The sequence below is a fragment of the Onychostoma macrolepis genome, chromosome 22, assembly GCF_012432095.1.
Source record: "Onychostoma macrolepis isolate SWU-2019 chromosome 22, ASM1243209v1, whole genome shotgun sequence".
Lineage (NCBI taxonomy): Eukaryota > Metazoa > Chordata > Actinopteri > Cypriniformes > Cyprinidae > Onychostoma > Onychostoma macrolepis.
Window position 1 is genome coordinate 30,010,537 of NC_081176.1, and position 21,520 is coordinate 30,032,056.

At 36.8% G+C, this 21,520-nt stretch overlaps 1 protein-coding gene across 3 annotated transcripts in view; it reads right to left on the reverse strand.

The window, feature by feature from the left end:
• Positions 1–21,520, reverse strand: part of LOC131529634 (phospholipid-transporting ATPase IF-like) — a 58,853-nt gene that overhangs the window by 28,652 nt on the left and 8,681 nt on the right. For all 3 annotated transcript variants that reach the window (XM_058759429.1, XM_058759428.1, XM_058759430.1), the window contains exons 2-18: positions 14,572–14,688; positions 14,364–14,453; positions 11,374–11,454; positions 11,147–11,254; positions 10,819–10,947; positions 8,659–8,762; positions 8,484–8,531; positions 7,883–7,947; positions 7,608–7,689; positions 7,382–7,532; positions 7,056–7,253; positions 6,808–6,966; positions 5,037–5,212; positions 4,850–4,918; positions 4,668–4,741; positions 4,478–4,581; positions 992–1,173 (exon numbers count right to left, since the gene is read on the reverse strand). In XM_058759429.1, coding sequence (XP_058615412.1) covers positions 992–1,173; positions 4,478–4,581; positions 4,668–4,741; positions 4,850–4,918; positions 5,037–5,212; positions 6,808–6,966; positions 7,056–7,253; positions 7,382–7,532; positions 7,608–7,689; positions 7,883–7,947; positions 8,484–8,531; positions 8,659–8,762; positions 10,819–10,947; positions 11,147–11,254; positions 11,374–11,454; positions 14,364–14,453; positions 14,572–14,688 — 1,937 coding nt within the window. The remainder of the gene's footprint in view (positions 1–991; positions 1,174–4,477; positions 4,582–4,667; positions 4,742–4,849; positions 4,919–5,036; positions 5,213–6,807; positions 6,967–7,055; positions 7,254–7,381; positions 7,533–7,607; positions 7,690–7,882; positions 7,948–8,483; positions 8,532–8,658; positions 8,763–10,818; positions 10,948–11,146; positions 11,255–11,373; positions 11,455–14,363; positions 14,454–14,571; positions 14,689–21,520) is intronic.

The following is a 21,520-nucleotide window of genomic DNA, read 5'->3' on the forward strand; positions in this document are numbered from 1 at the left end:
AATGCTTAAAATAAACAACTACTAGTCGACCACAAAAATCTTTAGACGAGGGCAGCCCTAGTGTTTTGTCCGTCATGGCAGTAAATTAATTGCATTACTTTTTCATCAATTTACAGGTTTTAAAGTTTATTGTAGCTATAATGGCGCTCAGTTTTTCTTGTTGTTTAATACATTTGGCCAAAATCTCATGATATAAAAGATGAACCGCTATGCACAGAATATTAAAAATGTACAAAAGTATATTGGCTACAACTAGACAGCAAATGCTAAGACTCTTCTCCGCTCTTCAAACATACAAAAACATTAGCCTTATAGACAGTGTTTCTTGAGTAAAGGAAACGTTGTCCTTATTTAAACATCAGCAGTTCTTTATTTACCCTTGCACTGCGAAGAAGTAGACATCTGTCTTCAAACTGAGAGTCGCGGCACTTCATTCTGAATGGAGGCGGAGTGGGGTTATGAGGTTTGACTGACAATTTGAGGATCCAATGGCGTTAAGAGGTTTAGTCACAAACTCTTTTGAAAGCTTTTCATTGGTTAAATAATTGTAAAACCCACAAACAGACATAACGATGACCAATAGCACTGATTTAAAATAATAATTATGAAATATAATAGAGATAGGAATTTTGCGATAATTTTCCACTGCACACCCGACCAATCTGTCACAGCACACTAGTTGGGAAACACTGATCTAAATAATACATTTATTTAACAAATAAAAATAAAAAATTTAATTTTATCAAGTTCATATTTTTTTAATTTAATTAATTTATGTATTATTAATCTAGAAAATGTTATGTAAAATAAATATAAATTTCAGCAATTATGCATGTGTTTTTACTATCTTTCAATGACATGTCAAAGGAATCCCATGTGACCAGAATGAATTTGCTTATGCTTATGAGATGTCCGTCTTCACTGCAGCATTGCATTAGCATTCTTGTGTGTTTGTGTGTGTGTGTGTGTGTGTGTGTGTGTGTTGACTCACTTGTCCTCCACCCCAGTCGCTCCCAGCAGCTCTAGGTCTTTCTCAATGAAGTTGAAGACCTCAACCAATCGTTCTTCTCTCTGCTGCAGAGCCGTTCTGGCTTCATGGAGCCGCCGGTCCACTTCCTGATACTCATCTGCACTGAAGTGTCTGCAGGCCACCACTAACGTCCGCAAACCCTTCTACAAAAGTAAGATGGGACAAACACGCGAGGAAGAAAGTTAAACTAGTCCATTTTACTGATTCGTGCACAAAAGAAGAATCAATTATGCACAAAATAATGTAATACAAAAGTTGATATAAAGTAGAATTGATGGTAAACTTTTGGCCAAGAAGCTGCCTGAAAGCCACAGTCTTGAGTTCCTCGTCCATAACTGAGTTAATGCTTTTAAGCGCAGACACAGAGAGCATTCAGCGTATGGAGTAGCATTTCAATGTGGCTGTTGTGTCTGAAACATCCCATGAGTCTTAATACGATCCTCTGAGAACTGCCGGGAGCGTGTGTGTGTGTGTGTGATGTGGGTCTGAAGACACTCTCATGGGTTTCAGCAGAGCTGATAATGAGGACAGCAAACGGAGCTAATTAACTGCAGTGCTCTCATCAACATCATTTGAATTAGAAAAGCTGAACTCGGACCAGACCTCGACATTTCAACTAGACTTTTAGACGTCTGAAGAGAAAGTTTAGCGGCTACTCTCTCATCAATGCTTGTGAGAAGTTGCTAGGGCATTTTAAGGTGATTTGTCTAGGCAGTTATTTCCTGTACAAATCAGTCTCTACGATATTCTGGGGCTGAATTCATGAAATATTCTTTGTAAAATTCTCAGTAACTGCTAATTTTCTTATTTTCTAACTTAATAAAGTTGAGTATTTTGTGTTTTTAGGAATTTAGGAACTTAAGATTGTTCTAAAGAAAAAAAAAAAAAAATCTAAAAGAATCGTATTAAAAATCACTGTAAATAAACACATTTGCAAAATTTAGGCAAAGTTTTGTGGACAAAAAAATGGCCCATTTTCCGTAGTCAATAATATATGAATCAAGGATATTATAGTTTTGAATTTTTAAATAAGTTTTTATTTTTATATCGTTTTCAAATTTCCTATAATTTCAGTTTAGTTTTAGTTAGTTTCATTAATGGTTTTGTTAGTTTTAGATTAGTTTTTATTTTGTGAACGCATTTCTATTTAGTTTTGATATATTTTAGTTTCAGTTTTAGTAATTATAGTTTAAAAACCAAAAATATGCTACTTATATGTATACAATTTATTAATTCATATTCATGTTCATATTCATTCATATTAAAGATGTAATCTTGTTTAATATGCCAATAGTTTACAAACAACAAGCTAATCAAGGTTTTCAGAGTTACTAGACAGCATCAGACAGTTGAGTTTGTATCAGGGTTGGAGCTAAATTCTGCAGTACAATGGCCCTCCAGTGCTGGATTTGAGGAAACATGCCCTGCGTCCCAATGTGCATACTATCCACCCTATCTACTATCCACCTAATATCAGATAGAATTTAGCATGGACTGTGTGCACATCGGGACGCAGGCATGTTCTTTGAAATGGTCATTGAAACTCTGTAAACTTTATTTTTGTCCATCTGTGTTTTCAATGCATTCATTTGTTGGATTTTTTGCACATACGAGCCGGTGCACACTACTGTATGTCCCATCTCCCTCAATGAACGTACACAATAAGAAGAAACAATCTAAAATGGTTTGAAACCTCATACTACTCAAAAATAAATGCGATATGGTGATTTAGATGTTTGCACTTTACTTTGACGAGCCGCTCCAGCGCGCAGCCGTCTACTATCACCATCTATTTCCCTAAACAACCACAGGTCCGATTTTCTGGCACAGAGAGCTTATTAAATCACGAAAACGATTGTTTATTTTTGCTAATTATTTTATTTTCGTTAGTTTCTCCGTTACTGTTGTTAGTTTCGTTTAGTTTTAGTTTTTCATTTATTTAGAAATTTTTATTTTATTTCAGTTTCCGAAAATGTTTTTTGACCAATAGTTTGTCTTCGTTTCGGTTTTCGTTTACGAAAATAACGTTGGTATGAATCACAGCTCACACTCAAGTCATTTTCACAACCAAACAGCTTTCTGTTGGTCAATGTGAATGATTGAGATGACTTCTTAAATCACATGAATTCCTATTGAAATGAATGTAATTTGCCTATGAAATTTTGCAGAATAACAGTAAATTTGACCGAACCACAATGGGATAGCTACTAACTTTTCCCAAATCTCCAGATGTAAAAAGTTTACCGAATTAAGACAAATATTAAGCATTACAACATAACACTAGCTATGCATTAACACAATGCATATTACTGCCAGTAACTGATCATTTAAACAATGATCAGTCATGATTATGCATGACATGACTTTTGTAGAATTTAGTGCAGTCAAAATTAGTGCGTTATTCATTTTTCCAGTTTAACAGTATTAAAAATATTTAACGCCGTTAATGCAAGGGTGGGGCTAGGGTTGGCCACCCCACTCACAACTGCTGCTTCCGTCTCGTTTTTCTTGACAAGAAGTGCGTTTATTTAGACGCAGAAAGTCTTTACGACCACATCAAACAGGAGACTTTTCAAACGCGCACTCCACTTCGCTTCAGCAACAGAAATCATACAGGTGACGAGGAGCTTTAGCAGAACAACAGTGATGAGATGCTGTCAGGCCATACGTCAGTAAAAATGAATCTTCCTGTCCTGTCAGCCGTTATACTGTGCTCGTAGTGCATGCTCTTCAATTGCAAGAGCATGCACAAATATGGCAGCACGCTGTAGCCTGTATCATTTCATATTAAAGCGTGAATGAAACTACGAGCGTGCATGTCAGATCCGCATCACATTCAGTAGCGGCAGCTCTTAAAGTAATAGCAGCCAAATAAGCTAATAAACCAGCTACTGTGATGTCTGTTTTATCAAAGAACAAAAGAGAAAAAAAAGAGGAAATCAGTAACTATTGTAGCTTTAAGGATTCATCTATTTAATTAAAAATTTTGAAAACTTTATTCAATTTATGTATATTTTCTACTTGCTGAAGGACACAGGTAGCTAAATATGACATTATAATGGATAACTAAAACTCACGTTCTTAAGAATTAATTTTTTTCAAGAATTTCACATTTTTACAGACCTCTTACAACTCATCTTAAAAAAATAGTTTCTTAAGATTTTCATAAATCTGGCCTCTGGTTTTTAGATACAGTAGAACTCAATCCCACCTTCAAATGGGATTTTTTTTTTTAACCACTTAATTGTTCGGTGAAAATGGCCAAAATGTAGCTTTGAGAAAAATAACACTGCACTTCTCCACACGCCACAAAATCCGGTGTGGACGAGTTGTACACTGAATACTTTGGGATCAGAAGATGGTCCATTTTACTACTTATGAACAACAGTAAAACTTCAAGCACCACTAACTAGAGTGAAGCATGGCAGCATGATGTCGAGAGCTCACCAGAGCAAACTCATCCACGTGGACTCTGGTTTTATCAATCTCGCCGCTCGTGGTGTAGGGCAGAATGGCTGATTCGGCTCCTTTCGTGAATAGCACCTTTTCACCTAACGAGAGACAGAATGTCATTAGATAACTCCTCACGCGCTGCAGTTCAGTCATAAATAGCACATATGCGATCAGAGGCACATGCCTGAGGGCTTCTGCAGAATCACACTCATTCTTCTGCGGTTTGCGTCAAACTCCAAAACGTGGAGGAGTTTGTATCTGTGGGTGGAAAGATAGCTGTTAAACAGACAACTAAAAGCTAAACAACTTTATGAATATGGTTCACATTTAGAAGTTACCTAAAATAAACAGAAAAGTGTGATGTACCTCTCTGCTTTTCCAAATGTTTTAATCTCCATTATTTCTCCATGGCTGCCTATAAATGTGACACCCATCCTGCAGTCAAAAAGATCATTTAAAAATATGTTTTTCACAAATGTAGTCAAATGGTTATATATTTAGCACAACTGACTGCAGAAATACACAGTAGCAGGTGACAGAGTGGTGACCTCACCTCTTGGTGGCTTCCACTAGAGCTTTCTCGTCAGGAGAAGAGGCGTAATACTCCATCTGAGGAGAGAAGCCGTTGGCATGTGAGAACGGGTCTCCCGGCCCATCCGTTTGATCATAACTGATCTGCACCGTGTGACACAGTGAGACAGCTTTCAGGAACAACTCCTCCTCCCTGTTCTGAAAGGTGTACACACAAAATAATACTATGATTTAAAACATGATCAGTTGTAAAACGTCACCACTGTAATGCTTATCATGCATCACAAAAAAACGGGTCCTATTTTATTTAAAGCTTAAAATATAAAGATAAAAATATTACAATTTAATAATTAATATCATCATAAATTAACACAAACTAGTGTTATTTCAGTATCATATAGATATATAGATTAAAGTTTGTAGCTTTTAGTTATTTTTATTGTGTTTTTGTCATTTTTAGTACTTCTCATATGTTTTAGTTATTTTAGTAAAATTCAATTAAAATGAGAAATGCCTTGGCAACTGGCTGAAGTAGACGGTGCTAAATCAATATGCCTGTATGTGATCAATGAAGTTGAACCCTGGTATGCGTCCTCTTTGGTGAATGTCCTAATCAACTTTCTGTGGCTAATAACACCAAATCTGAATGGCCTAATGTTACAAAAATTGATATATTCGTACATTGTGAGAAAACGAGTTTTTGCCAAAAACTTCAGTCTCTCCAAATAAGCTAATCATATCTATATCCATTTCCACAAATAATAATAATAATAATAAAAACAACACATTACTGTCATTGAGGTTTTTTTCTTTTGTCAAACATTTTTGTTCTAGGCCATTTGTCCGATTTGCATGAAATTTGGTGGATATGAACTAGAAATGATTCTGACAAAAACTATTAAAAGAATTTGAATTAATTTAATCGTTTAGCAGATGTAGGCTAATATGTTTATGGGTGTGCCTATATCTTGTGACCATTTGATCCAAACTTAATGAAAATTAAAACATATGGACAACAGAACATTCTGAGGAAACTTGCCAAATTTCATGAATTTTCAGTGCAAGAGGGCACTATAAATTAACACTAACTTAATTGTGCAACTGTGATCAAACAAGCTGAGATCTGACCCAAAGAAAGGTGTGCCCACAGCATCTACAGGACAGATTCTTTTGAAATTCACTATTTTGCTTAGGGTTTCTAATTGTGCATAGACCAAGTGGCAACCTTCCAGTCTCTCTCTTGAAACCAACATGGAAGTGAAACTGGCTTTGTGGTTTTGGTCTATATAGTTTTTTTTGCCCTTCATGACAACTGTGACGGGGTGATTTAAATTATATTAAGCCTTAAAGCACTGGTCTCAAACTCAATTCCTGGAGGGCCACAGCTCTGCACAGTTTAGCTCCAAGCCTAATCAAACACACCTGATCCAGCTAATCAAGGTCTTCAGGATCACTAGAAACGTCCAAGCAGGTGTGATTTGGAGCTGGTTGGAGCTAAACTCTGCAGAGCTGTGGCCCTCCAGGAATTGAGTTCTGCATAATTAAGGTCATGGCCACTTGAGTGACAGGTGAATTGCTGCTGCTGTCACCACCGTCGAGCTAGGCAGGAGTTGTTTCAGCAACCAGCTCCCGCCTCTTTGGTGACGGCCAGCTCCGCCCACTTTGGGCTTCAAAAATGCTCTTCAGAAACCCACGGGTGACGTCACGGACACTACTTCCATGTTTTTATACAGTCTATGGCATGGACCACGACAAAATCCTCTAATCTCACAAACGGTAAAAATTAACCTTACCAAACAAGGCACCGATCCATCCGGAGAGTCTTCTGTCATTCCTTCAGGGACAAGCTTCCCGTTGATCTCCTGGTATTTGATACCGTTGATAGAACACTCCCTAAACTGCATCTCGTTCTCAGTGAGGGTTCCCGTTTTGTCTGTGAAAACGTACTCCACCTGCGGCCGCAAAATTAGCATAGATTTACTCATCTCAGACAGTATTATAACTGGGGAAACAGTTCTAAATCACAAACACACACACACACCTGTCCCAGCTCCTCATTGAGGTCTGATGTGTTGACTTGAGCCTTCTGGTCGCTCTCCTCATGGTACAGGTCCAAGTCCCAGCCAATGAAAAAAGAGCCCAGAAACTTCTGCATCTCAACGGTCACGTACAGCGAGATGGGGATTATGAAGTTGTACAAAACCAGGAAAGCCAGGAAGTCAGAAATAAACTTCAAAATCTGCGAGGAGAAAATCACCAGCGGTCTTAATGAATCCTACTAGTTTTGAGGCCATCAAAGAGCTGCCAGGTGTCACACAGTATGACTTTTAAATGTAAAGTAACTGAGTGTAGAGACTTTATAGTAACCTGACTGCTGTTTCTCTCCTGATCAGTCTTCTGATTGTAAAACGGCTCGTTCCACTTGTCCTCTGCCTGCCAGGCGTACTTCAAAATGGTGCTGAGAACGGCTTCAAACAGCAGAATGCCCAAGTAGATGATGAGAAACGTATTCATGGATCTGCACGAGAGACGAGAGAGATGATGTGGTAAAATGAGAAGGAAACGGTGGAAATGGAAATGACGAAACACATACTTCTCTACTGCAGAGCGTTTCTGGGATTTGCACTTGTAGTTCAGAGCCATCTTGGACTCCATGCCAGTATACACCGCCACACCTGCATGACACAGCACCAGTTATACTCAAACCAAACAAAGTTTTGATGAACCATTACAAACACAAACTTTTTTGGGAGTAAAGTGCAGTCATAAGTTGCAAAATAAGTTAATAAGTAAATAAGGTCAATTTTGAATTCATGTTGACTTTAAAAGTTCTAAGTTGGGCTTTAAAAATAGGTGTGAATGCCGTACCAAAGATTTCTTTGGTGTTTTTTAATCTTGCTCCTCGAAGCAGGAGGTTCTCTGGTCCTAAGGGTCTAAAAAGAATAACCAAAACATATAAATAAACAAATAAATAAATGTAAAAATACACAACATAAATACTTAAACATAAAGGGCCAGATTTAATACCAAAACAGCGTCGATGGGAGGGGAAAATTCTGCGAGTGATTTACTAACAATGCGCACATTAAACAATACAGCCGCAGCCAGATCATTTCCATAACGACCAGCGCAGTCTCCCAAGAGTAGCGCAAATTACAGTCTGTTTTAAGACATACTTTTTTGGGCATTAAATAATGGCGCAAATACCAGTAATTTGATGAGCGCAAATGTTAGTAAATCATGTTGTGTGCTTCATTTTAATACTCTCCTCCCATAAATTTGGCTTCTGAAAGGGAAACTCCTACAAGTGCATATTCAATAAGGTCAAGCGCAAAAATAACTGTGTCCACACTGCGCATCTTTGGTAAATCCTGACAGTACTATTTTAACACCAAAAGACGTTTTGCACTGACGCAAGTACATCTGGTAGTCAAAACCATATTAATCTCACATTTGAAGCTGGTCTTACCTGACTATCTCCTCTCCATGTTGGGTTACTGTTATTCTCCCGACAAACCTGAGAAGAAAGAACGTGCAGCGTCAGGACTTACAGAACTGATAATAGCATCAAATCGACTGTGGTTGAGCTGCATTGTTAAGCAGTGTGTGAGGAGGATTTGAGTGGATCTGATTCTGTAAGGTACCTGTATAAGTCTGCCTCGGGCTGCTGGCACTCCACCACCGCCTGCAGAGACTCCAGCCGCGACACCGACTGCGACACCGCCGTTTCTGGCACCGCATAGTGCGTCTGCACATCAGCAGAGACAACACATTCAGCGTTACAGTCTGATACATCTCACTACTTATTCATTGCTTAGTAAAACACTGTATAGCCAGCAGACACGTATCTGCTTGTCAAATAAAACAAGATATCTGGATATTAAATCATTTTTATTAAGATATCTTATATTAGCCAGACATGAACAGAGAATTTGTGTTTGTTTTTTCATCGAGCATTCATGTTTTTTCACGAAGTGGTAAAACTTTGGGGGGTGGGCGATAAGCAAATATATGACAAAATAACAAATAAAAAAAATAGAACCCTGAAACAAACAAAAAAAAAATGCGACGAAAACGTATCGTTTGCATGTGTTTTAAGCATTGCGGTTTAAAAACAATGATTTTTTAAGCCGCTGAAACACAATCAGTGGCGAAAGAGAACTCATTTCACTAGAGACTGTTTCTCAGTGCTGTCAGAGAGGCATGCGCAAGTGAAGACGGTGCTCAGAGTATTGAAAGGAGTTATTTTTGCCGCTTTATAGGTCTTGAAAGGTAAAATAAACACTTGTATGGGTCAAAATGCCCATCTCTGCAAGTATACTCGTGTAAACAGTAATTTAAGTATTTAAGTGAAAGCAAATGGCTGAGAAAGAAAACACATGTAACAGTATATTGGATTCGGGCATCTCTTAAAGTGACAGCAGTCTAATATTCCTGCTGCCTGTCATTCATGTTAATCAAACAACAAAAGAGAGAAAATCTCTCACTGCTCTTGACGAAATCACTTTTGTTACTTTAGTAAGAAGCAATATAAATTTAATTTACACAATGAAGGATATGCAATGTTTTTATACATTTAATTACTTCATACAATGTATGTAGCATTTCTTATTTACTATTTGTTCTACTGTCCTTTTTTCTGCCCTATTGTTTGTAATTTTTAGTATTGCTTTTATTGTTAGTTTCTTATTCTTATTTAATCACTGACTGTTTACTGTTTGTTACTGTTTACTGTATTTTACTGTGACATTGACACTGGTGACAATAATTATGAAATTTCTATGGTATCAAAAATTTATATCATAAAGACCTTATTTAAAGCAAAAATAACTATATTGTGATATATATCGTTACTGTGAAATAAAATTACTCGTATCGTGGAATAAGATTTTGGTCATATAAATGATAATTTCCAAAAGAATGGTAGACCACAAATATGATAAACTTTTTTTATTATTATTTAAATAGTCACGAACATTGCAATGAACCACCTTAATAAATAACTACAAAGAAAATCTCAAAATACTATTTTAGAAAGAATCTCCAAGTAATAAATCTCTAAATAATAAATCTGTAAAACTATTTTGACCAAACGGTATGTTTAAATGAGCTTTAAACAAACAAACAAATGGTTTCATCTATTTATAAAGATGTATTTATCGTTGTTCTGCAATTTCTGAGGGTGAAAAATTCTCACACATACTTGGCAACTGGCCTTCACACTGGTTCGCCACACTGACCAACAGAAAGCTGTTTGGTTTAAAAGTGACTTCTGTATGAGCTACACTATTGCACTACGCAATGGACATTTTTTGCCCACGAAAATTTGCTGAATTCTATTTAAATGATCTATTTCAAATAATTATTTCATTTGCCAATCTTTTCAATCCAACATTTTTTTTTTTTTCGTTTTAGAAACAAGCGTTTTCTTACATTTTAAAGCTTCTCCATCACAATTTGGACAGCCTTTCCTGACATACTGAAAACCTTTTTGACGACTCTATATTAAAGCATGGCTAATCCAGACATTACTCTGCATTTCTTGAGGTAATTCACTCAGTTGCACGGTTGTCACAAGCTCAGGGAGGTAAAAGTGACAGCAGAGCTTAGTGGAGGGCCAGTTCGACAAAACCAGTCAGAAAATACACTCAGAGTTTAGTTCCACAAGCCTTCAGTACACAAAAAAATGCTTCGAGATGGGCGTCTCTGAAAGTAACAACAACTTTGGTGAGTCACATATTTATTCAGTAACCGCTCTGAGAAATTCAGTGAGATGCTATTGTTTATGAGCATAAAGCACAAACCTTCAGGTTAGTCTCTCCGTCCAGGCTGGCAGTGGTGATGTGGCACGTCCCCTCGGCCCGATCTGATGATAATAGTACCAGATCTGCAGGAAACGTCTCATCTTTGGCTACTCTCACAATATCACCTACCTACGAGAACACAGGAGGAACATCAACCCACATGACTTGACAAGGATGCCTGAATTGCTGAAACAGCACATCCTAAAGTCACTGTATTTATTAACATGACTGCAGGGGTATGGAAGTGTTTCTAATTTTTGAAAGCATCTGTTGTTGTTGGTCTGGGACGATTAGCAATGGGATCCCGGTGGCATTGGCTGAAACTCACTCTGATATTCTTGGATCGGGTTTGGACCAGACTGCCGCTGCGCACGACAAACACAGGCGCTCCGTTCACTTCATTGTCAGCTTTGTGCCGCAGCCAGTCTTCATATCCCTGTATTTGTGAGCGGGATTATGACAACTAATCGGTTATCCTGCAATCAAACTGGCACAATACTGTGTACACGTCATGATCCGTGAACATGAGCTGCCAAAACACGCTCGTACGCTCACCTGTTTGATGGCAGTTACTGTGATGACAAAAAACAGGGGAAGTCCACTAGTTATAGGGGAAGTGGGTGTGTCTATCATTAACTGTAAGGGAGAGAGAGGATCTGGTTAGAAACAGGGCAGACCTGTAGTATGCAATGCCATATACTGCCTTTACCCTCCACGGACATATATCGCCTTTGAAAAAACAAGGAGACATGCTTAATCAAGACAGACAGTATCTTTTTTAACATTAGAGCTGTACACTCTCAGAAAAAAGCTCCAAAAGCTGCCACTGGGGCAGTACCCTTTCAAAAGGTAAATTTTAGTTGACGAATAATTTATATCAACAAATTTTTTTTACCGACGAAAATGAGACGAAAATGAGACGATAATGAAACGAAAACTCGTTTTGAATGACAAAAACTATGTTGAAAATCTATTGACATTTTAGTCAATGAATAAAAACAAGACGTATGGATAAATTTGCCGACACAAAAGAGAACTCGATTCGGTCCGGTTTACGAGCGCAGACACCGAAGCAGCGCAGGAGTAGCCTACTCTCTCACATCTCATGAACAGAGAAATACACACAAAATGATGTTGAATTGTCAGTTTTGACAAGTATTCACGTAAACCCACTCGGTTACGTCTTTGGTGAACGTAAACAGTTGGGAGAATAACGGACTTGTATCAGTACATTGTATCTGTGTATCTGGTTTTAAAGGGACAGCAGCCAAATTTAGTTGCTGTTGTCTGTGGCATTGATGTTAATCAAGCAACAAAAGAAAGACTGAAAATCACTCACTGCTCTTGACCGAATCACTTTAGTTGCCCTAATAAAGATTAATATAATATATATATATATATATATATATATATATATATATATATTTTTTATTTTTATTTTTTATAGAAATAAATGTGTCTGCTTGAAAGAATGAAGAATGTTTTAATCATCTATAAAGAATGCATAATTAGCCTATATAATCACTGGTATTTCATTGAAAAGAAGACCGTGTTCTTGTTTCTTTATGAGAAGTGGTTTCGTTTAATTTTAATATAAAGGCATGTTGCATGTCGACTAAAACTTAAACTAAACTAAAACTATTCGGATGACTAAAATATGACTAAAACTAAATGCCATTTTAGTCAAAAGACTATGATTAAATCAAAATGTGCTGTCAAAATTAAGACTGATTTGGACCTACCCCAAAGGGGTCTATACAAATATCTTAATGGTACATATTTGTGCCTTTCAATAAAGGCACTGCCCCAGTGACAGCTTTTGTACCTTTTTTCTGAGAGTACAATATATTATAAGTTCATACAATATTTGTATACCTGCCAATTTATTAAGTTTTAAATATGGATATTTTTACACATCGATTCACTTCAGAAGGTAGGGATGTAATGATTAAGCGTGAGCCATCGATTCAAATGTGAGACTATTCAAATCGGTTGAGATGCTAAAGAAATCATGCTACAATTGGAGTAGGAGTTTATATATGAATTGGTCTATGACTGTCTTTAGAAAAGTTTATGTGGTATTTTCTTGCCATCTTGTCTGTGAACGATGGATATTAAAGTAGTGTTCATAAGCACAGCTCTGCTTTGTTTACAGCGGTAACCCAGGAAACACAGTATCATTGCTGTTCATAAGTGTCACCTGCTGTCAGAGAGTGAATCTACGTCTCATTCAGCTCGTCTGCTGTTTCATTCTGATATGTTTTATATATAGTAAACTAAAGTCAGACCATTCTGTTTTCACTTCAAATTTCGACATTATAGTCTAATTTAGATTAAAAACTGCTCATGCTGTATGTACGCTGCATCTTTGTTTGGATGATGATTAAAATGCAGTGGTTGCCTCACATTTTAAATGGAAAGAGCACAGACAAAGCCTTAGTTTGTTTATATGAAGAGATTATTTTATTTGTGTAACTTGATTATTTGATTTGGGGTTTGTTTTAAAATTTCAGTTTAGTTTTGTTATATTTCAATTTTACAAAGAAACATGGAGCAATAGCCTAATAAAAGGACATCTTCTCATTTACTGTATAATGTCTTCAATCTTATTTAGTAAAAAATAATGATGAGAAAATCAAATTGTGAAATCAAAATTGTGAATCGAATCGTTACATCCCTATCAGAAGGCCTTTATCAACCCACCGGAGCTGTGTGGAGCACTATTTATATGGATGGATGTACTTTTTTGCTTCAAAATCTCGAGCACTACTCTCTGCTATTATAAAGCTCGGAGGAGACGGCATTTTTAAATATAATTCTGATTGCATTGGTCTGAAAGAAGAAATCCATATACACCTGGCTTGAGGGCGAGTAAATCATGGGGTCATCTTAATTTTAGGGTGAACTATCCCTTTAAAGGTGTGGTCACATGTTCCATAGTTCTGCAAATTTTCCCAGGCAAAATCCAGTCGTTTCAGTAGGAATCCATGTGATTGAGAGTGAATTCAGATCATAATAATATGTGTTACTTCAGGCAAGCATGATTTCATGCTCACATGACTATCAGTTGGATGACACATCGACAGCAATATGTGGACATTGTTTGTTGCTGTGTTGTACTTTAACATGACCAAGGTGTTTGTAGTGAACATAATCCTTACTTACAGGAACCGTTTCCAACACTGATGTTGCTGAACCTGTATTATTTTTTCCAAGCCAAGGATTACAGAGCTAAAATAGTCTCAAAATATATTTACAAAATATGATCCACAAATGCCTAAGCTAATTTACATTACCAGAAAGTTGACATATTTGCAAACAGCAATTCTCAAACTTACTACCTCAATCGCAATATCTCAAAATATTGTGAATCTGAATTAGATGACGAGTTTGTGAACTGCTGTTTCAAATGCGAATGTGAATTAGCCTACACATTCCTTTTCAGAATTCATTTTGAGACTAATTTCATTCTCAAAGTACATCAGCTCTGCTGTGTCGTCACACTCAGCTGAGAGATGGGGAACACAAGGACGATCAGGGCTTACCTGAACCAAGAAGATGATGAGAAAATAAAAATTGGCGATTCTTCTGAACTGCTCAAACAAATTCTTGGGGATGAAGTTCCATATCGTGTACTACAAATAGAAAGCAAAACAGCGTGGAGGATTTTACTGCCAAATTCTCAACATGAGCAGGGAAACATGTGCACGTGATCTTTTTTTTTACCAAGATTTCAGAAGAATCTGCTCTTACCTTGGAGGAAATGATCCTGTTGTCTGCAAACCTCTGAGGAATATAATGGCCATGCTGTGGAAACTTGTTTGCTATGTAAACTGTGCGTGTGTCACTCTGATGGGGAGGGTCGAAGCCCTGGGAGAGATGAGGAGAGACAGGTCGGTCAGTCAGTGTGACAGACAGACAGGCCAGAGACATCAACAACTTCTGTTTAATATTTCACCTACAGCGATAGATAATATCATACTAGCTATTGGTGAAACAGTGACAGAATCTTAAAGCTTATGGAAAACAGTACGCTGAAGAAGCCGAGAGCCTGATGGGAAGGCATAACACTCTGCCAAAGTCATTATTAATTCAGTTAGTATGCAGCAAACAATTCATTACGGGAGGCACTTTCACAGCACATGAGATCTAAATCACTTACTATTGAACTCTTATTGCTTTCTGACTGTCTTTTCGGTCTGCAGGCCAGACGCACACTCTGTATGAGACTGAGTGCGTGATAACCAGATTCACAAAAATATTTTTAAATAGGGCTTGAAAATGGCCAAAATATGATCCCGATAAAACGTTTCATATCAGTCGATATCGATAATTATCACAATAAGTTTAAAGGCAGATTTTTGCTCCTAGGGTTGCTACGATGCAGAGTGCCGATGGTTTTACTGATGTGAAGCTGCAACATTTTTTATGTTGCTGATTTTTACTTTGTTTAAACTTTGTGTAATTAATTTATTTTATTTGACATCAAGGTGTATGGCAAGCTTTCTTATTCGTTTTGCTAATAAATGTTCTATGTTTCTTATTTATTTGGTTCCACAGTGTTTACTACTTTTCAGTTTTGTATACCCATTTAAACTTTGTTATTTTATATCAGGCATAGTCTATAGCATGGTGTATTTTTATTCGTTTTGTTAAAAGTTCTATCATTTATAGATTTTTAGGCTAAGTGAGTTTGACATTGTATTTTGTTGTTGCTTGTATTGCATTCAAGCAATTGACGACGAATTGCCGCTAATTTGAAAGTGCAAATAAAATGTGCACGCTGCACGTCCTCATGGTGCTCTTCAAATACCTATTGCTGTTTTGTTGCGCATAAACATTATATTGAACATTTATCAAATTCTTGTTATCGTTTTATCTAAGAAAATTCTCACACGATAATTACGTTATGATTTTATCACCCAGCCCTATTTTTAAGAAAAGTTTCTTAAGATAAATTCTCTTTGTAAGAATGTTCCTGAATGCAATTCTTTTTTAGGTGCCAAATATTCTCTTAAACAGCTTGGCATTATCTTACTGTATGCTGGTTCTCGTCGAAGACTCACTGATCAACTTAATGGAAAAACATTGCAAATATCATATTTTGCAGATTACCATAATAATCACAAGCATGCATGAATACTAGGCTATTTTCTCGGCATTGTGTTTTTTAAATGGTCACTTTAGATGTCTCCATCTAGAGACAGGCTCTTTAATTCAACATGATTGATTACATTACCAATAGTATGTTATGATGCTTGATATCTGAAACAACCCAATAAATTCATTGAACATCTGACCTTTAGCGATTCAAGGCAAGTTGGAGGTTTTCCTAAGTTTAAGCGGATATTTATGATGATTTTTAATAACATTAATTTCAGGAAATTCAATTTTTCCCTAAGTTTTGTCTTCAGAAGATTCCTAAAACTCATTTCAATGGAAATGCACACAACAGAGTTTCGCATGATGTGAGGGCAGAAAAGTTCCCCACAGATTCCGCTAATGTTCAAGTTGGTCGCAGTGTTGACCAACAGGAAGACACTTGGTTTGAGAGTGACTTCCATGTTGTGAACTGTACTTCATACATCACTGCACTACTGACAATAGAAAAAGGACCTATTTAAAATAACATTTAAAGTAAAAAAAAAAAAGAAAAGAAACTAGCAGTTAAGAAGAATTTCATTCTTAAGAATCCTTTGTAAATCCAGTCCCAGATTCCTGGAGCGGTTGAATTTCCTCCCACTTAACAACACGTAATGGGTTTGGTTTGTGGAACATGTGACGGCTCTTTGCATAGACACAAACTCTCAGTCAACTTAGTGCTTTATGCAAATGTTTCTGCAGCAGCACACTGGAAATATTCTCTCCTACTCTGAACCTTGAGCCTCTGTGACAGATGGTGTCTGTGCTGAGCATCTTCCATTGACTCTTGTCCAGAGGAGGCTGAGAAATCTCCTTCCTGTATGTTACACGGCCACGTCACCCAACCCCATTGGCAACACATGCGTTCAATTACAGTCTGAATCTTTTGACTGAACCTTTGTGTGTTTCCATCCCATTTCCCCTCTGCACTTTCCAAGAGTAAGACACTGGAATTCATTCTGTGTGCCAACATGAACATCTTGTGCTGCTTTTTCAAAACTGATGCCACTGTGCTGTGATTATGAATCCATGTTAACTGATTCCTAGATCTGTTAGAAGAAAACTTTTAAAGAATAGAGTAGTATTGCTGTTAACTACTATTAAAAAATGTAACATTAACAGTTTATTACAAAACATTCACATTTACAAAAAAGCGTGGCCCTAATTTAATTGAAGAACAAATGAGTGTGACAATTTCAAACTAAATCTGGCCAAATGAAGGAGTTAATTTTTCTTTGGAGTTCATTTTGGTGGCCTGAAACGGTTCAACAGAGCAAACTTTCCTGGCTACTTTCCACCGTGAACTTCCCAGAAACCTTCATGGCAGCAGTTAAACACCTTCAAGCTGCCAGTAGTCCATGATGACTATATAACCACCAGTCATTTCTGTTGTTTGTTGTGTTATTGAGAAAACAGTGCACAGCACATATCTAATTTATGTAGCTATTTTGAACATCTGTTCGAATAAGAACTTCAGAGAGAGGCCTTTACTTCTAAGCTTCCAGAAACAGGCTTTGAGAGTTTTTTTTTTTTTTTTTGTGTAATTTTTGTTTGTATAGTTCATTCAACCAGTTCACAATGTCTTGCAGCTTAATCTGTGGTCAAGGAGATTCAGTTCAGTTGGAAAACACATTTTGATCTGTTTCACACAATCCTTTGTGTGAATTAGGGGATGTCACTATCAACATGTTTTGAAATGGCCATTTTGCGTATGTTTTTGAAGTAAGGTGAAATTTTCCATAAGAATCTGCCTTATAAATAGTGTAAATTTCATCAATAAAAACAGTGACAACTGTTTGCTGACAAACTTTTTAAAACCTTAACAATCTAGAATGATTGCAAACCAGGAACCAGGGAATTTTAGTAATTTTGGTATTTTAGCTTTTGAGTTTGACATAATGTAGTGATGCACGGTAAATCTTGTGTTTGAGTTGACATTCTCTTGATTTGTGCTTTTAGGTGAAAGTGCAATAATTCTGATGAAATGTAAAAAAAATTCTCAAAAGACAAATCAAGATCAGTAACAACAATTACACTTTTGAGAAAAATGTCACTTTAACCGCATAATTCTTAACTCACTTTAAGCTAAAATTTACACTTTTTCTTTTCTTTTCTTTTCTTTTCAACAAACTAAACCAAAAGTAAGACTAAACCAAAAACAAACAGCTGACATAGGGCTGGGCGATACGAGCAAAAATTCATATCTCGATATTTTTTGGCTGATTTGTGGTATATGGTATATATCTCAGTATTTTGTATTTGGATTAAACAAATAGTGAATGTAAGCATGTAGGAATATATTATGTGCAAAAAGGGTTAAAAATCACATTACATTCTAACATTGTGACATTGCAATCTTAAAACAAAAATATTGCTTTTAAAAGCAGAAGTTAAATTTACTAAACTAAAAATGAAAATAAAAAAGCACAGACTATAGGCTAATTGCGTAAAAAGGCTATTTTGATTACCCCATTACACTTTACAGTTAGTGCTATCATACAAATACACTTACTTGTAGGTTTAAAATTCTGCATACGTCACATTTATTGTCCAACTACAAATATTTCAGCAAAATATATATTTTAGTCAGAGTTATTGTGCTCTGTCTGTATGTCGCGCTCGTTCTGAATGAAATCTGTGAAGTTTAGCGGAGAATTGCAAAGCAAAAGCTCATGCACAATGGACAGCAAAATGGAAATATTTCCATGGCTTTCTAACATTTACAGATGAAGAATATACCTGTGAAATGTAAGTTATAGAGGTCGACCGATAGTGGATTTTACCGATACCGATAGCTAGGTTGGACCACACTGGCCGATACCGATTAATCAACCGATAGGTTTCAAAATGGATACTGAAAGAGAGCTAGTGCTTTACTATTTTTTAAAAAAAAGCAACAACAGTACAAAGTATGGTTCAGTAAATGAATAAAAATAATATTATTTACTATATTGATCATTAAAGTTATTTCATAGTTTGCTAATGTTAAAAGAAGAAACTTTACAATTTAAAAATGTAGCCTATTAGTAGCTAATAGTGAATGTTGAAATGAAAACACTAACAAGGAACAATACTTCTACAGTTTTCATTAATGCGACGAATGGACTCTTATTGTTAAGTGTTACCATTTAATTTCAACAGTCATGCTTAAAGATGGCCATCTTTAAATATCTACACAAGGCCATAGCATTAAAAGGACATACATATGGATATTGTATGTGTACTCACACACTTCTATTTAACACTTGATAATTATCTAATCAAAAAAAATAAAATAAAATAAAAATTTAGTCACACATCGGGCAAAAGCGCAGCGCTGCGTCTATGAGAACTCAGAGGTATCACAAATACACACACACACACACACCAGAAGCTTTGCGTTCAAATCAAGTGGCGGTCTAAAACAATTTATTTAAATCACCAAACGGACATAAGTTTGCTTCAAGAATGAACAATGTGGCATAAATGAGTTTGAAGTTCGGTGTTTAAAAAAACAGAGCAAGAGGAAAGAGAACCCGTGATCTGTATTACAGCTCTTTATTAGAGCCACAGAAAGACAAACATTTTGCTGAAAAATGCACAATACATAATTTATAGCCTAGGGTGAAGTCATTATGTACATTCACAATGATTTGGGAGAATATAATGTAATTTAATAGAAAACTATGTGGATGGCGCTCTGTTCCGCGGCAGGCTTTTCTGTCGGCTGTATTTAAATGCACGTCTGGAGTTTCCCACTCTGTGCAGCGCGCAGTGTCACGTGTCAAAATAAACAACACATGCTGTCAGTGATTTCCGCCTCTAGAGGCCGCTCTCGTACTGTATAATGCCAGCGGACCCTTCTCAGCCACTCCAGCAATGGTTGCAAACCAGAAAACTATCGACATGAATTTTTGCCGATAACCGATAGTTATGGCAATCAACTATCGGTGCCGATTAATCGGCAAAACCGATGAATCGGTCGACCTCTAGTAAGTTATGCATTAAGGAAAACAGTACAAACACATTAAACAGCGTCTGTCAGTGGCACACGCAGCCTTTCAGAGCCACTTTAAATTGAAACGATAAACAATAGGCTAGTATATCTTACCAGTTTTTTTTTTAAGCCCTTCATATAAAGCTTGTCACATGTTGTAGTATGCACTTTCTCCGCAGCAGTTCAGTCTGTGTCCTCCCTAGATATTTTTTTCAGATGCGCTCGTATCAAACTACTTTATATCGATATTAATGGTATTGCTCCATACCGTATCACTTATAAAGAATATATCGATATAACGTACAAACTCGATATACCACCCAGCCCTAAGCTGACAAAATTAACACTACTTGTAAGGCAGTGTAAGTAACTGATTTGGAATTCACAACTTATTTCAATATATTTTGACACTGACTAAGAACAGCAAACAGAGCTTTATTGTTAAAAAGAAAAAGAAAAAGAAAAAGAAAAAAAGAAAAACAATGGAGAGGGATATTGGACACAGGACCTGGTCTGTATTGTGCAAAACTCAAAAGCTTCTGTGCCGCACGACTCTTCTCTTTCAGTTGTGAGTTAATAGCATTTTAAAGCATTAATTAGAATTTTGTGCTAATAATCCACATTATAGAGATAATGAAACACAACAGCAGAACAAGGCGGCTAATCAAGTATATCAAATTAATTGGAGAGCAAGTGATGCTGTATCTCTTTCTCAGAGCTGATCATTACACAGAAAAGCTTGCAAATATCCGCTGAGGTGACCAAAGCAGAGCGTCAAATAAATCTGAGGCACAGCTGCGTGACGCTTCCCTTTGCTGCTCCATGGCTAAATTTACTCTTAATTCAGAGTTATTTAACAAAGGCAGTTTGAGAGGGCACTCATCTGCTCTGCGTATTGTGTAAAAGTCTGTGACTTTCACTGTGAAGAATGAGTCTGCCGTTCCACTAAAGCACCTTTAATTAAACATTCATTTGGGAACCGGCAGTTAATGAGATGAGCGGTCAGGCAGGCCATCACTGACTCACAGCTACTTCCTTATCCTGGAGTGACCCGTCTAAAAGCCCAAATGAGTGCCTAAACATAAGCATCTCACACACTCACAGCAGCTTGTTTAGTGTGAAACATCTGGCTAACTTGGACAAAGCACAAAGGATGAATAAAACAACTGAATGGCCAAAAGAGAACAGATATTAGGGCATTTTGATTAAATGTTATGTCAAAATGTTAACGTCCAATTACAGAAGCACTGATATTGAGAAAAAAATAGCTTTGGGAGGATCTAGTTACTGGGGTGCCTCAGGGCTCAGTTCTTGAACCACTTCTCTTTTCTGTCTGCATGGCATCACTAGGCTCTGTATTTCAGAAACATGGCTTTTCATATCACTGCTATGCTGATGACACTAAACTCTACCTCTCATTGCATCCTGATGATCTTACGATTGCTGCTCACATCTCAGCTTGTCTAACAGACATTTCTTGCTGCATGAAGGACCTGCACCTTTAACTCAATCGTGCAAAGACAGGACTGCTTGTGGTTTCAACAAACCCATCACTTCATCACAATTTCACCATCCAGCTAGGCG